General features: G+C 37.3%; 2 protein-coding genes across 11 annotated transcripts; both read left to right on the forward strand.

Moving 5' to 3' along the window:
* The first annotated feature begins 2465 nt into the window (after window positions 1-2465).
* LOC147383554 (uncharacterized) lies at window positions 2466-9660 on the forward strand. The gene is made up of 13 exons (XM_086428037.1): window positions 2466-3433; window positions 3915-4323; window positions 4400-5063; window positions 5643-5683; window positions 5993-6061; window positions 6961-7061; window positions 7201-7279; window positions 7526-7624; window positions 7717-7785; window positions 7915-7964; window positions 8067-8148; window positions 8974-9068; window positions 9149-9660. The coding sequence occupies exons 1-13, from the start codon at window positions 3006-3008 to the stop codon at window positions 9276-9278; spliced, it is 2316 nt and encodes a 771-aa protein (XP_086284163.1). The 5' UTR covers window positions 2466-3005; the 3' UTR covers window positions 9279-9660.
* A 2190-nt stretch (window positions 9661-11850) lies between these two features.
* On the forward strand, window positions 11851-13573 carry LOC147383555 (uncharacterized). 10 transcript variants are annotated; one of them, XM_086428892.1, is made up of 3 exons: window positions 11854-12530; window positions 12711-12803; window positions 12834-13573. In XM_086428892.1, the coding sequence occupies exons 1-3, from the start codon at window positions 12074-12076 to the stop codon at window positions 13409-13411; spliced, it is 1128 nt and encodes a 375-aa protein (XP_086285018.1). In that variant the 5' UTR covers window positions 11854-12073; the 3' UTR covers window positions 13412-13573. The 10 variants fall into 10 exon arrangements, with proteins under 10 accessions (XP_086285013.1, XP_086285014.1, XP_086285011.1 ...); XM_086428887.1 differs by having other exon boundaries at window positions 11851-13111; window positions 13142-13573; XM_086428888.1 differs by having other exon boundaries at window positions 11851-13055; window positions 13122-13573.
* The last annotated feature ends 1106 nt before the right edge of the window (window positions 13574-14679 follow it).

The following is a 14679-nucleotide window of genomic DNA, read 5'->3' on the forward strand; positions in this document are numbered from 1 at the left end:
TCTAATTTGACAAGTCTCATTTGTTAACTACCAAGTTAAACGTGTGGGTGATTCCAAACGCCTTTCGTATGGCCCGAACCAGTCTAATTAGCCTCACCTGAATCCGATCGGTACTGCCCCCTCTGAGTAAAAAATATTTTAGTGGATAATAGTATACAATCAAATGGCCTAGATACGCTGATTCAATGTATTAATTACTTGGTATGGTCAATGGTGTAAAAGATTGAAATTTAATAAATAAATAAAAGTTAATATTATTTATTTATTTGTGCAAATGATATATACAAATTTAAATTTATTTATTTTAGATATTTTCTGATTTTAATTTAAATATGGTATTTAATCCAATCCGAACGATGTCCAGCCCGATCGAAGTAAAAATTCACCCAATTGGCAAAATATTTGTCAACGTGTTTGTCGAAAAAATTAACGATTAATCCACTTAGAAGAAATTTGAGATCTTTTTGTGAAAAATCAATGATTAATCTACATTTAATCTACTGATATATTTTAATTTATTAGATTTTTCGATTAAATATATGGTCATAGGTTATTTTGGATGCATGTAATTGTGGTTCCCAATCTTCAGATTTGCAGATTCTACTCTTCGAGATGATCTCGAGATTCGTGTCAAAAGTAAACTAAAGAATCAACACACGTGCGTATGACTCGAGTTTCCATCAAGCTAAGACTGACATAAGTGGCCTAACAACGACAAACCCAACTTGCATATAATGGTGATGAATGATATTCACAAGAGGAAATATGAGGGTCAAAACAGTCTTTTAATCCTACTTGTTAAACTTATGCATTAATTCCCCAATTTAATTAGAAAAGTTCAAAAAATATACTAAACATGCTTAAAAGGGTAAATTACCATTTCATATGCTGAATATGAAAAAATTCCCATTATAGAACACTGTTCATTTCAATTGCCAAAACATACCCGGAATGGTCAAAATAGTCTTTCAGCACTAATTCCCCAATTTAAGTAGAAAAGTTCAAAAAATATGCTAAACATGCTTAAAAGGGTGAATTACCATTTCATATGCTGAATATGAAAAAATTCCCATTATAGAACACTGCTCATTTTAATTGCCAAAACATATCCGACATGATCTTTAGTTTTAGAGTAAATACGTTCTCACCATTAAATATCAAACAATATTTGACTTTAAAATACTTAGTTTATTAAGTCACGATATCGTTATCTCATGTTTTAATTTTTGATAACCCCAAGGGCTTATTGGCACGTCGAGTCTTGATAAACTCTCCAGGAAGGATTAGTCAAGTGTTTGAAACTTCATGAAATATTGAATTTCTTGGTGCCACTCTCTAGGATCTGATTGACTCTTAATTAAACCAGTTGTACGTAGGACTTTCCGAGGGGGCTGTGCGTGTAATCGTGAGATTAGTCTCACTAGAAGGGTGGGGATACTCATGATAAGCAATATATATTAATTTTGAATGAATGAGATCATCATTTTTAGAATAAATACATGTGCTTTCGCTTCCTTACTTTTTAATTTTTATCAACAAGTTCATTATTTTTAAATTAGAATAAATACTTGCCATCTTATTATTTCATGTTTGTGAATGTTTTAAAAATTAAAATAAACAATATATTGAAATGAGAATTCTAACAAAGGTCGTACATGTTTTGAAAATTTTCTAAAAACATATGGTTAAATTATCATTTATTGAGTTGGATATGACAAAATTCTGATTTTGATTTACTATTCATTTTAATTCCCAAAATATGAAGATCGAGTTCGAAGGTATTTCAAGATGACGATCTCGTTGATATTTATTTGAAAAATAACAATCTCGTTGATTTATAAAAGTGACGATCTTGCTAAAAAGTAGCAATTGCGAGACTGTTACTTTTCAAATAAATATCTACGATCTTGTTATCTTATATCAACAAGATCATCACTTTGAAATACTGAGAATTGAAATATGAGTCGAAATCAGAATTGAGTCAAAAGTTGACCACAACTTTTGTAAATTTCTCAAAACAATTCTTCTCTTGAATGGTAAGATTCTTCTTATATCCCAACACAGTAATTAGCCTATCATGTGTGTGATGGAAACCAGTCATACGAGTTGTCTTAGAGTGGATTAAAGGACCACAAAGGAATTAAATTTCTCGAGATTTTACCCACTTCACAAGGATTTTCATTCCAATGGAAGTGATCATAGGACCACACAAGTGTGTGTGGTCCCAAGACCCAGTTTAAAGTTTCCCTTATTGGAGATGTCCCCATCAAGAAATTAACTAATCTAATTCTAAAAGTTATCGCATCCATGAAACCAACCAATTACTCCATTGAAGCCGTGAAGGAGCTTTCTTGGATAAAAAGAAAAAATAAATAATGGGTAAAATGGTTATTTTCTTACATAATAAACTCTAAGCAGTTTCAACTTTCAACTTTCATCAACCATTAAAACTTAAAAGTGAGGTCTAAAGTTCAAAGAAACAGGTCCTCTTAGCTTGTATATAACATCTGGTTGAGAAAGATCGATGATGGGATAGAAGAGAGAGAAAATAAAGGAAGAAGAAGAGACCAAAACCAAACCAAATCAAAACCCTCCAATAACAGATAGGAGATAGCAGAGAGACACTTCCCCAAAACACACCCAAAGCCATAAAGAAGAGAAAGCAACCATAAAGAAAAGCAAACATTTAAAAATACATTAAAAAATGAGAAAAAAAGAGAGAGAAGACTTCATGAACCCAGTTTTCTTTCTTTCAATTTCAGCGATAAAACACCAAGAGATTGAGATATAGATAGAGACAGAGAATAAGAGAAATACGGAGAGAGAGAGAGAGAGACCAGTCTCCATGAAAAACTCAATCTTTTCTTCTTTTTCTTCGTATTTGTGAGAAAATCTCAACTGGGTTTTGTTCAAGTCTCTCATCTCCATGAAGAATTCCATCTTTTCTTCTTTTTCTTGCTATTTTTGAGAAAATTTCAATTGGGTTTTGTACAATTTCTCTAGTAATGGACACCCCACCAGCAGAAGAGCTACTAAAGAAGATCCAAGAACTTGAAGCTGGTCACGCACACCTCAAACAAGAGATGTCAAAGCTAATGCTCAGCGGTGCTGGCAGCAGCACTGATCCCAGATCGGATCATGGGCACCAACGTTCCCACTCCATATCGCCTCAGAAGTCGAGATTGGCTGCAACCATGAGAAAGGAAAGTGGGGGTTTTCATGGAAGTTCAGAGTGGAGGAAGGGTTCTGTTTCTTGCAGGCATTCGTCACCGTTGCAGAGAGAGAGTAGAAGCCATGATCCTTTAAGCCCCCCTAGAAGAGGCCGTGGTGGGTCGGCCTCGTTGAATTTTACTGATAGTCAGTATTTGAATATTTTGCAATCTCTCGGTCAATCGGTTCATATATTTGATCTCAGTGGTCGAATCATTTACTGGTAAGAGTTCTTGAATTTTCTGTAGTTCAATTACTTGTTATGTTCATATGGAGATTGTTTTGGGATTTTTGGTTAATTGGGTTTGCTGTTTTATTTGGTTTTTCCTGACTTGAGAATTCTTTATTAATGGGTTATTACTTGTTTGAGTTGAGCTTGATTGTTGGGTATATATGAGCTGGTCAAGTAGAAACATAGAACAAAGTTCATTGTTTTTGGGCGTTTTGATTAATTAGATTTGTTTTTCTGTTTAGTTTTTCCTGACTTAAAAAACTCTAGAATAATGGGTTCTTACTTGTTTGAGTTGAGTTTGATTGTGGGGTATAAATATGAGCTGGTCATGTAGAACATGGAACAAAATTCATTTTTCTTCAACATAAATTTGAATGAGAATCCTAATGTTATTCACTCAATCTTTCTTACCAGTCTTGTTGAATAAGCTTTCCTTTTATCTTTTTCTATTTGGGAACATTCACTTCTACAGGAATCGAATGGCTGAAAACCTCTACGGGTATTCTGCATCAGAGGCTCTCGATCAAGATGCCACTGAGCTCCTTACAGATGCTGGTGACATCGATTTAAAGAACAATATAATTCAACGGATAAGCATGGGGGAGAGTTGGGCTGGGAAGTTACCCGCTAAGAATAAGTCAGGAGAGCGGTTTCTAGCTGTGGCGACCAACACCCCATTCTACGACGAAGATGGTAGTTTGGTTGGGATCATTTGTGTATCAAGTGACGCACGTCCCTTTCAAGAAATGCGCATGTCTGGCGCAAAGCTCTCGCATATGGATTCTGGCTTTAGTCGGCCTAGAAGTGGTTCCACAATTAAATCTAGCTTCTTTCCTCAGCAACCTTTGCAAGTCGCACTTGCATCAAAAATTTCAAGTCTGGTGAGTTTTTCCTTCTCAAGGGTTTTGTTATTTCTTTTGGTGTTGTCTCATTTGATTGTTAGAACCATCAAACCAGGCTTCTAAGGTGACCAACAAAGTCAAGTCGAAAATACGGAGTGAGAACAATGTGGAGCATGAAGGTGGAAGTGGGGATAGCCAGTATTCTGATCAAGGCTTCACAGATGCATTTTTGGCTGACCATAGAGAGGATGCAAATTCGAGCGGAGCTAGCACACCTAGAGGAGACACACCCCAATCACCCTCCGGTATATTTTCTCAGGTTGTACTTGAGGAGAAATCTCCGGGAAAATCCTCAAGAGATTCTGGGGATGAGACCGAAGGCAAGACAGGAATCCACAAGATTACTTCGAAGGCAGAGGCATGGATTGGTAAGAAGGGGATTACATGGCCGTGGAGGGGTAATGAGCGGGACAACCTGGATGCGAAGAACACCCGTTCTGTATGGCCTTGGTTGAATCATAATCAAGAAAATGACTTGGGTCATCATAGGAGTTCTGACTCTGGTGGCAAGCCAGAATCCCAAGTTGGGGAAAGTAACCGACATGGAAACAATGAGGCTTCAGGGTCTTGGTCCTCATTTAATGTTAATAGCACAAGTAGTGTGAGTAGCAGTGGAAGTACCAGTAGTAGTGCTGTTCATAAAATTGATTTGGAAACTGACTGCTTAGATTACGAAATCTTGTGGGAGGACTTGACAATTGGAGACCAGATTGGGCAGGGTAATCATCTTTTCCATCAACTATACTAGGTGGCATGTGCAAATGCACATTTATCAAAAGGGTTTATTTGTAATATAAGATATTGATTAAAGGGTTTATTTTTTATTTTTTATGATTACATGGTAAAAAGGATATTTTTGTAAATTTTAAAACTAAGCAATGTGTAGTTGCAATTTTCTTGGTTTTTGACCAAAATGACCCTGATTATATTAAGTTTAAATATAAAAGTGTGGGCATTTATGACCTTTCCAAATTTTGGTGTCGAACCACTTTTACTCTGCCTTCTCTCATTATAATAGTAAAGATATAGTAGCAGAGTAGATTTCCATTTTCCCCATTTTCACAAATCCGTCCATTCTCTTTATCTTGGTAAAAGGCACAGCAGATGGTGGAAATGCCATTCTGTGGATCTTCTTACCCATTGTTAAGTCCATTGCAACTTTTCAGAACACTTATGTATATGTATTAATATGCTTTTCTATTATTATTCGTCGTTCATGTTCATAGTTCAGTTCCCTATGATGCTTCTCTATGCGTGGGTGGTCCTCTGAGTTCTGATATTTCGTTTCTGAATCACAGGTTCATGTGGAACTGTATATCATGGTCTGTGGTATGGCTCGGTAAGTTCTTTTGCTTATCCTTTTTGATAACTTCAATTCCAGGGGGAATCATTGCGTAATAGATACAAATTTAAACTAATTATTTGGAAGGGGAAGTCATGGTATCCAATTCCCTCTGTGTATTTGTACAATGTTGTTTGAAGTGCTGGGCTGTTGTGCCCCCAGCATGATGTGAATGCATGGAAGGTGTATACAAGTATCTTTATATGGTGCCAGTGTTGTGGTTCAGGTTCTTTCTTAAGTTCTAATTGTAGGATTTATAAGAATGGTGGCTTGATATGACATTAAATAACGTCCACTTCTTTGCAGGATGTTGCTGTCAAAGTATTCTCCAAGCAAGAATATTCAGATGACCTGATGATTTCCTTCAGACAAGAGGTGATTGTACAAGTCAAATTACCACTATTATTCAAAACCACATTTAATAGATGAATTGCTGCGAAATTAAAACTTTAGTTACATTCAATAAGAAATTCCTACCTCAATTATTCTATTTTTTCAGTATAAATCCAGTGATTGCAGAGAATATCTTTCTAAGTTAAATGGGGTCCAATGTATGTGTGCACAAAGCACGACAAAGACACTAAAATAAAAAAAAAAGTATTGTATATGCAAATGCTCCTGAAAGCATCCTACTTTTCTCCATTCTTTTGATTGTTGCATCAAATAGAAACCATATTTTGAGAATAGAGACAATGAGAACGACTAATGTACAACTATATGGCATAAATAGCTGTTAAAAGTTCTAACTTTTCCACTACCCAACAGCACTCAATATGCTAAAACATGGATTCAAATTGATTACTGGGTTGCTGATCTAACCCATCATTACATGGCACGGGTATTCTAGAAAATCTATTGCACTAGTATTTATTAGTAAACTGCCCCATTTATGGAATAAAGATTCTGTTTGAAATTGGGAGGACAAGAAATTGTTCCTTCCCTTTTTATATTAGCATGTTATTGTACTTTGTTATTCTTTCTATTTTCAGACTGGTCACATATTTGGTGATGGGGACCTAATTGCCCACAAATTATGATTCTGTTTTTTTCCCTGCTATTATTCGCTATGTATCCTTATGTGATAGTTGTGATTGTGTATGCATTACTGTCCAAGGACATTTATATTGTTTTATAAAGATCGATCAACTCTCCCTTAAAATGTGCTATCCTTGGAGAAAAGATATATGATACCAAAAAAAAAAAAAAGGACTTTTGAGTCTAAAGATACATTGATTTATTTATTTATTTTTAAATTTTTTTGATTTTATATGAAGGTATCACTTATGAAGAGACTGAGGCATCCAAACGTGACACTCTTTATGGGGGCCGTAACTTCACCTCAACGTCTTTGCATTGTAACAGAGTTTCTTCCACGGTTCATTACTCCACTTTTCCTTTCGAAAACATGTTTTCCTGTATAAGATTATATACAATTTGAAGAAGTCCCACATTTTTGAATTTGATTAGTTTGATGATTCATAATCCTTTTTCTGCTTACTTTCTATTTAATGCAGTGGAAGTTTGTTTCGGTTACTTCAACGGAGCACATCTAAGCTAGATTGGAGAAGACGTGTTCACATGGCTTTGGATATTGTAAGTATCATTGCCTGCATTTATATAAGCGAAAATATGGTTTCATTGAGATGAAAAGATACTATTACACATAATCTAGCATACGTTATATTACTGTTTCGTTGATTTAGGATACAATAATATCAAACAATTCTCTGTATATGTTCTTGTTTTTTAATAAACATCTTTCATACAATGATACCACTTAAGAAACTGGGTTCTTGTTTCATTGATTATGCATTATTTCCTTGTCTAACCCTTCTATAGGCACGGGGAATGAATTATCTTCATCATTGCCATCCACCTATCATCCATCGTGATTTGAAGTCATCAAATTTGCTAGTTGATAAAAATTGGACTGTGAAGGTATGTCTTTATTTCTATGTAAATATTGCCTGCCCATTCATGCTTTTATTCTCTCTTATTTTAATATATGTAATCTTCTTTTGTTTTATCAGGTTGGTGACTTTGGTCTCTCACGTCTCAAACTTGAAACATACCTAACGACAAAGACTGGGAAAGGAACGGTAAAAAATGTTACCTTGTCTTAAATTGCACTCCATTTACATCCCTTGATTGCTTCGCTTCATGATTGGTGATCACAATCACAAGTAGTTTTTTGACAACCACGGTTTACTTTTTTTGCTGTCTTGTAGCCACAATGGATGGCTCCCGAGGTTCTTCGTAATGAGCCCTCAGATGAGAAGTAGGTTGATTTATTAATGGAATTTGATTCTTTCGATCTCTTTTTCTTACTAAAACTTCAGTGTTCACTAAATATTTCTCACTTGTTGAGTGGAAACATTAGGTCTGATGTATATAGCTATGGAGTGATACTATGGGAGCTTGCCACTGAGAAGATTCCTTGGGATAATCTCAATTCAATGCAGGTATCTTTCTCATCGATAAAATGTATCTTGTCACGTTACTTATCTATTTATACATGTTGTTTGGAAGCTTTCCTCCATTCAAGAGGGGCTGGGATTTAATCTTGCTATGAATCTTGAGGAATTTTTAAAAATTTATTGCCTTTCCTCTTCTATTACTTTCCAAGGATACCAACTTTATTGTATTTCCTCTTCTTCCCCCTTTCCAAGAATACCCCTCCGACTTTGTTGTCTTCCCTCTATTACCCATTTTCCAATAATCCAAATTTACTGCCTCTCCTCTCCTACCCACTTAACACCGGCACGGGCAAACTCTAGTATATAAAATTATAAATAATATAAGAAGATTGCCAAAAGATATATATTTTTTCTCAATGAATATGAGTGGCTTTGAAGCAGGAAAGAAAAACAATAAAGAGTTAATTAGTATCTATCATGTAAAAATAAACATAATGTTGAGAAAGGAGGCAAAAAAAAAAAAAGGTTTTCTCGAATAAGATTCTCATATTTTATCCCTCAATTATTTTGCTCAAAATGCAGTGAACCTGTTAGATAGCTGTAATTTCGCTGGCGCCAGTGTTTGAATGTTTCAATCTATCCTCAATTTTATGTAGGGCAGTTCCATTTGCACCCACCCTCCTCTATAAATCTCATCCAAAATGTGCTTTAAGTGGATGCAATGAGCATGAATGGTGGGTGCAAATAGCCTGGCCCTTTCACGAAAGCTCTATAAAAAAATTAGATGGAAAATATTTCATTTTTGGTGGGGAGTTCATTGTGTGAAGCATAGAATACATGATTTTTAACAAGTTGTGGTGGTTTCATCAGGTGATCGGAGCTGTAGGGTTCATGAATCAACGTCTAGAGATCCCAAATGATTTGGACCCACAATGGGTGTCTATAATCGAGAACTGCTGGCACAGGTGCTTATCTCTCGTTGATTTTAGTTCAGTATATTTGATTGATCTCATCTAACCCTTTAATTTTCCATTCGATGAAACAGTGATCCACAATGCCGACCAACATTCCATGAACTTCTAGAAAGGTTTAAAGATCTACATAGGCAGTATTCTGTTCAATTCCAGGCAACTCGTTCAGCCCAGGGAGATAATACCACGCAAAGGGTGACGTGAATTTGAATATGGTTTGCACTTTTTTTCTTCTTTAATTGTTCATTAAATACCAACAGAAGCATTGGCTTCATGTAAGTATTCGTGTCCATCGGTGGAAGATGGATTGTTTCCGAAGGTTTCAACAAATGATGGAAGTTGTTTGAAGGTTGAGTTTATAGCTCAATTGCACTGTGCATTACACAACCAACCAAAAAAAAATTGTTGGGGAAGGACTTGTGCATAATGTTTGAAGGCAGTGTTTGTTTGTTGGGTTTTTTGTCCGACCTCGGAAAAATGTAACTTTGTTGTGTTTTCTTGTAATTTTGTTCATGTGCCTTTGGTCATTGTCTAGCCATTTTTAATTTGTATGTATATCAATGGGTCTCAGAATGTTTGTGTATCCTGAATTTGAGATTTAGACTGCTTTATTTGTTTTGCTTATAATTTTTACAATGCTTGATTTGGTTTTCAAGAAGGGGTGCTGATGTTTGATTTGGTTTTTGATAAAGGGACTTCAATCGATTTCCTACATTTTCATGAGAGCGATCCCTACGACCTGAAATTATCAGGTCGTATCTGAATTTAAAATATTTAGCATTGAGGGGATATTCCCTCGAATCTTTCACCATATAGAGCATATGTTGTACTTATTTTTTAAATTTACTTTTATGCCTTTTTTATTTGTATTTGTTTGGAATTGAATCAACAGTATTAGAATATATTAAAGTAATTTAATAAAAAAATCATAAGTATTGAAGACGCCATTTGCTGTAAAAGAATTTTTGATTATAAGATATGGGATATCGCCCACGTGTTAGACATTTTAAAAGCTGCTTTGACATAGTATTTCAGCTCTTTCTTGGTTAGGTTCGATTTTAGAAATAATTTCTTTTGAACCGAAGTATTGGACATCTAAGAGCACCCGACTAATCCATGGGGCACATGCAGTCCCCTTCCCCTACATGCACAAAGTAATTTTTGGGATAAATCCCCAAGGATGCCCCTAACGGGGGATTTGAATTCAAGACCTCCGCCTCCTAAGGTATGGTGGTCTTGGCCAGTGGCGAATTTACAGTAGGGGTACTTGCCCCGCACAATTTTTAAAAAAATTACATTCTCCTCTTGAAAATTTAGTATATTTTGAATTTGTCCCCCACCACCCCCTAACCCCCAACCCCCCGCCCACAAACTTTTGATAGTTGCCCTCTACCCACTCAAGTAATTGGATTTATTAGAACTTTTATTTGGCAATTTCCCCCACCCCACTAATGACATTGTCTCTTGACTTCGGTCTTTTCTCATAGATTAATAAGAAATGACTTAAATGCCTTTTTCTATAACCTCTTAACGAAAAATCAATGAATTTTTGTCTCAAAACACTCATCGTCGTGTTCTTTAACCTTATCGGGCAATTATAGTTTGCCCCCACTGCAAGAAAATCCTCTGCCCCTAGTCTTGGCCATCTCACCAACTCGAACTTGAAGACTATCATGCCCCAATAAACTTTCTAAAGCGGTGCACACAATAATTCATGATAAATTTTTTTTTTTTAAATCACTCCAACATATAGTAAATTTGGGTTTTGAAAAGCTTTAGTGCGTTTAAGCCTGTGCAGGTGTGTTAACCAAACAAGACCTAACATTTGAAAGAGAAAGCTAAACCAGTTGTTGTTAGCTTTAATCTACCCCACATTAAACGCGTTGCACATGAAGAAAAGTGGTGGCCATTAAAATCTTTAATGGCCAACTCTCCAGGCCCGACTCTGATTTGATAATTATGTCTAAAACTTTATATTTGTTGAAATTTTTGCTTAGCTCTCTTTCCCAAACATTCAACTCCTACTCTCCACAAATTCTTCTCTGCATTTAATGCTAACCCACGTTTCTCGCCGAGTCCTTTAAACCAAAAACAAGACTTGTATGTATTTAGAAAGAAGGGATATTTAAAATAAAATAAAAAAATGATATTTTCGACGAGTTTACTATTTTGACTCTCTATTCATTTTAATTGCCAAAGAATAGTGATTTTCTGACACCTCCCATCACACAGGATCATAGGTCATTTGCCTCGGGATATGTATAATTATAAAAAAAATTATTTATTTATCCCGATGCAAATGATTTATGATTCTGCGATTGGGTGGGGGGGTATGTCAGATTATCACGACTACCGTTCACATTTTGATAATTAAAATGAACAATGAACCAAAGTTGTAAATTGTTCAAATTCAGCTATAGAATTGGTAATTCACCCCAGAAAGAATATCAAATGTACAGTTGAGATAAGGAGTTGTTCTTAGGGGTAAATAATTTAGATCTCGTGGAGTACCAGATCGGATCAAATCTTTATTGGGTCGCAGATGCGCATAGCATATGAGGTCAGATTTGTTTTTGGATCAGATCCATTAAGAGCCGTAGCACACTAGTACTAATGTGCATTAAGCATTCAGATGTGAACGTATGCATGAGGATGACAATTGGCGGAGAGACCTTGGGAACAAAGTTGGTTGAGAGTTGGGACAATGCAGTAATGTCTGTACAAGGTCAAAGTCCATTAGATATAGATTTTAATATTAAGGCTTCTGGCTTGCAAATTTAGTAGGACACCATAACATGTCGACTGTCTAGTGTTAGTGTGAGTGAGTGAATGAGTGACAGAGAGAGGAGACTAAAGTACTCAACTACAACTACAAGCATTTAATAGCCTTTTTTTAAAATTTTTTTTTTACATTATAAGTAGGCTTCTCCATTAGTCTTCTAAACCAAACAAGCGTTGCTCCTCTGATTTCTCTTTTTAAACTTTTCAGAGAAATTAATATGGGGAGCTTATTAAAAAATGTAGGAGTATTTGGGGTAATGTTGATTATGGTGTTGGTGTTGGTAGGAATTGTAGAAGGGAGGCGGATTGAAAAAGATACTTTTGGTGATCATGGAGGTGGTGGTGGTGGTTTTGGCGGTGGTGGAGGATTTGGTGGTGGTGGTGGTGCTGGTGGTGGATTTGGTGGTGGTGGAGGATTTGGTGGTGGCGGAGGACTTGGCGGTGGGTCCGGAGGTGGTGCTGGAGGAGGGTTTGGAGGAGGTAAAGGTGGTGGCGGAGGAATTGGTGGTGGTTCCGGTGGTGGTGCGGGTGGAGGAATTGGAGGTGGTAAAGGTGGTGGTGGAGGAATTGGTGGTGGTTCCGGTGGTGGTGCTGGCGGAGGAATTGGAGGTGGTAAAGGTGGTGGCGGAGGAATTGGAGGTGGTAAAGGTGGTGGTGCTGGTGGAGGAATTGGAGGTGGTGGTGGTTCCGGTGGTGGTGCTGGTGGAGGAATTGGTGGTGGTAAAGGTGGTGGCGGAGGAATTGGAGGTGGTAAAGGTGGTGGTGGAGGAATTGGTGTTGGTTCCGGGGGTGGTGCTGGTGGAGGAATTGGTGGTGGTAAAGGTGGTGGTGGTGGTGCCGGTGGAGGAATTGGAGGCGGTAAAGGCGGCGGCGGAGGAATTGGTGGTGGTTCCGGTGGTGGTGCTGGTGGAGGAATTGGAGGCGGTAAAGGTGGTGGCGTTGGTGGAGGTATTGGAGGAGGAAAAGGTGGGGGTGGAGGAATTGGAGGCGGTAAAGGTGGGGGTGGAGGAATTGGTGGTGGTGGAGGAATTGGAGGTGGAAAAGGTGGGGGTGGAGGCATTGGTGGTGGTGCTGGTGGAGGCATTGGAGGCGGAAAAGGAGGGGGTGGAGGAATTGGTGGTGGTGCTGGTGGAGGCAAAGGTGGTGGAATTGGAGGTGGGTCTGGTGGTGGTGCTGGTGGAGGATTTGGTGGCGGCAAAGGTGGCGGTGGAGGAATTGGAGGTGGAAAGGGTGGTGGTGCAGGAGGAGGCTTTGGAGGTGGCAAAGGTGGTGGAGGTGGAATTGGTGGTGGTTCCGGCGGCGGTGTTGGTGGAGGATTTGGTGGCGGCAAAGGTGGTGGAGGAGGAATTGGAGGCGGAAAAGGTGGTGGTGGCGGTGTAGGAGGTGGCTTTGGAGGCGGCAAAGGTGGTGGTGGAGGAATTGGTGGTGGTGGTGGTGGCGGTGCAGGTGGAGGCTTTGGAGGTGGCAAAGGTGGTGGAGGCGGCTTTGGGGGCGGCAAAGGTGGTGGTGGTGGATTTGGAGGCGGATCCGGCGGAGGAATTGGTGGTGGATTTTAAAGCAGCACCCACACGTATCAACACATGAATATAAGATCCTTATGGTTAATGTAATGGAATAAAGAGATGTAGCCTACTTATCTATCCTTCCCTTTCCTATCCAATATCGAAATTGTCAAATTTTGTTATCTACCATTGTGTAATACATATATCATTAGTGACTGATGTTTGTTTGCCATAAAACCATAAAAATTAAGAGTAGTGTTATCCAGAGTAGAGTCAAGAAATGATTTGCAAACTGAAACCATAACTCAAGACTTATAATAAAATGTCAGTGATCTAAAATGGTGTCCCATTCTAATGACCAATGCTGTATATGTGACGTTTTGATTGGAGATTAAATGCATTAGGCTACATGCCATGCAGAAATCCAATGTGTAATACATTCCGACCAAAATCGTGCAACGTAAATAGTGATCCTATTCTATAGGAACAAGACACTTTACCTAATCCTAACTTTATAATAAACACGATCATGCACGTCTCGACCATTTGCACTTGGAAACTAACAATTCCAAAATCGAAGTACATTAATAACTTGGGACTAATTTTTGAGACTTTCAATTCAATTTGCTTAGGCGTCCCTGAATGAACATTACACACAATTCTATTATTATTATTTTATTTTATTTACAGGTAAGTTGAACTTGAACCCACAATCTCAAAGTTGAGATTGCAATACATCAAGCTCGCTATGGGGTCAAGCCCCACTCAATTATCTAATTTTGATACTTAACCATTGAGGGGTCTTCTTTATTTGTGTGTGTTCTTTGGTCCATTCTAGACCTAGGAGTTGCATAGAGCCAACAAACAAACTGCGACTCATTAATCATTAGTAATAAAAAAAAGTTAAAAGGAAATAATAATAAATATAATAATTTTTTATACATTAAAATGATGCAATTCACTTGAGGCCATATTGTTACGTCTTTAGGATTATATTTTTAGATCATTCTGACATTTCTAACTTTCTCAAACAAAAGAAATACAAATTAAAAAATAATAAAAATATTTATTTTTATCGTTTGATTACTTGAATTTTACATTTAATGTTACACAAGATTTATGAAAGTAATGGTTTTCTATGTGAATGATCTTTGTAGTAACGAGATCATGACTTCTTCGTGTGGACCTCATGAGTTTGTTTGTCAAACTTAATAAGAGTGATCTCAAATTGTACTTCATATCGCACATCTTGATGTGAAAGTGTAGAGGATGAGAAGCATGTATGATTCCCATACACTTTCATGTTAGGATGCGCGATGTGA

Source organism: Akebia trifoliata, chromosome 16, assembly GCF_017979445.1.
Source record: "Akebia trifoliata isolate Shusen 1 chromosome 16, ASM1797944v1, whole genome shotgun sequence".
In the NCBI taxonomy this organism is placed as follows: Eukaryota; Viridiplantae; Streptophyta; class Magnoliopsida; order Ranunculales; family Lardizabalaceae; genus Akebia; species Akebia trifoliata.

Coding starts and splice junctions, on each gene's coding strand:
- LOC147383554 (XM_086428037.1), top strand. CDS start 3,006: ATGGACACCCCACCAGCAGAAGAGCTACTAAAGAAGATCCAAGAACTT. Junction 3,434..3,914: donor AGTGGTCGAATCATTTACTG/GTAAGAGTTCTT, acceptor TCACTTCTACAG/GAATCGAATGGCTGAAAACC. Junction 7,625..7,716: donor ATAAAAATTGGACTGTGAAG/GTATGTCTTTAT, acceptor TTGTTTTATCAG/GTTGGTGACTTTGGTCTCTC.
- LOC147383555 (XM_086428883.1), top strand. CDS start 12,074: ATGGGGAGCTTATTAAAAAATGTAGGAGTATTTGGGGTAATGTTGATT.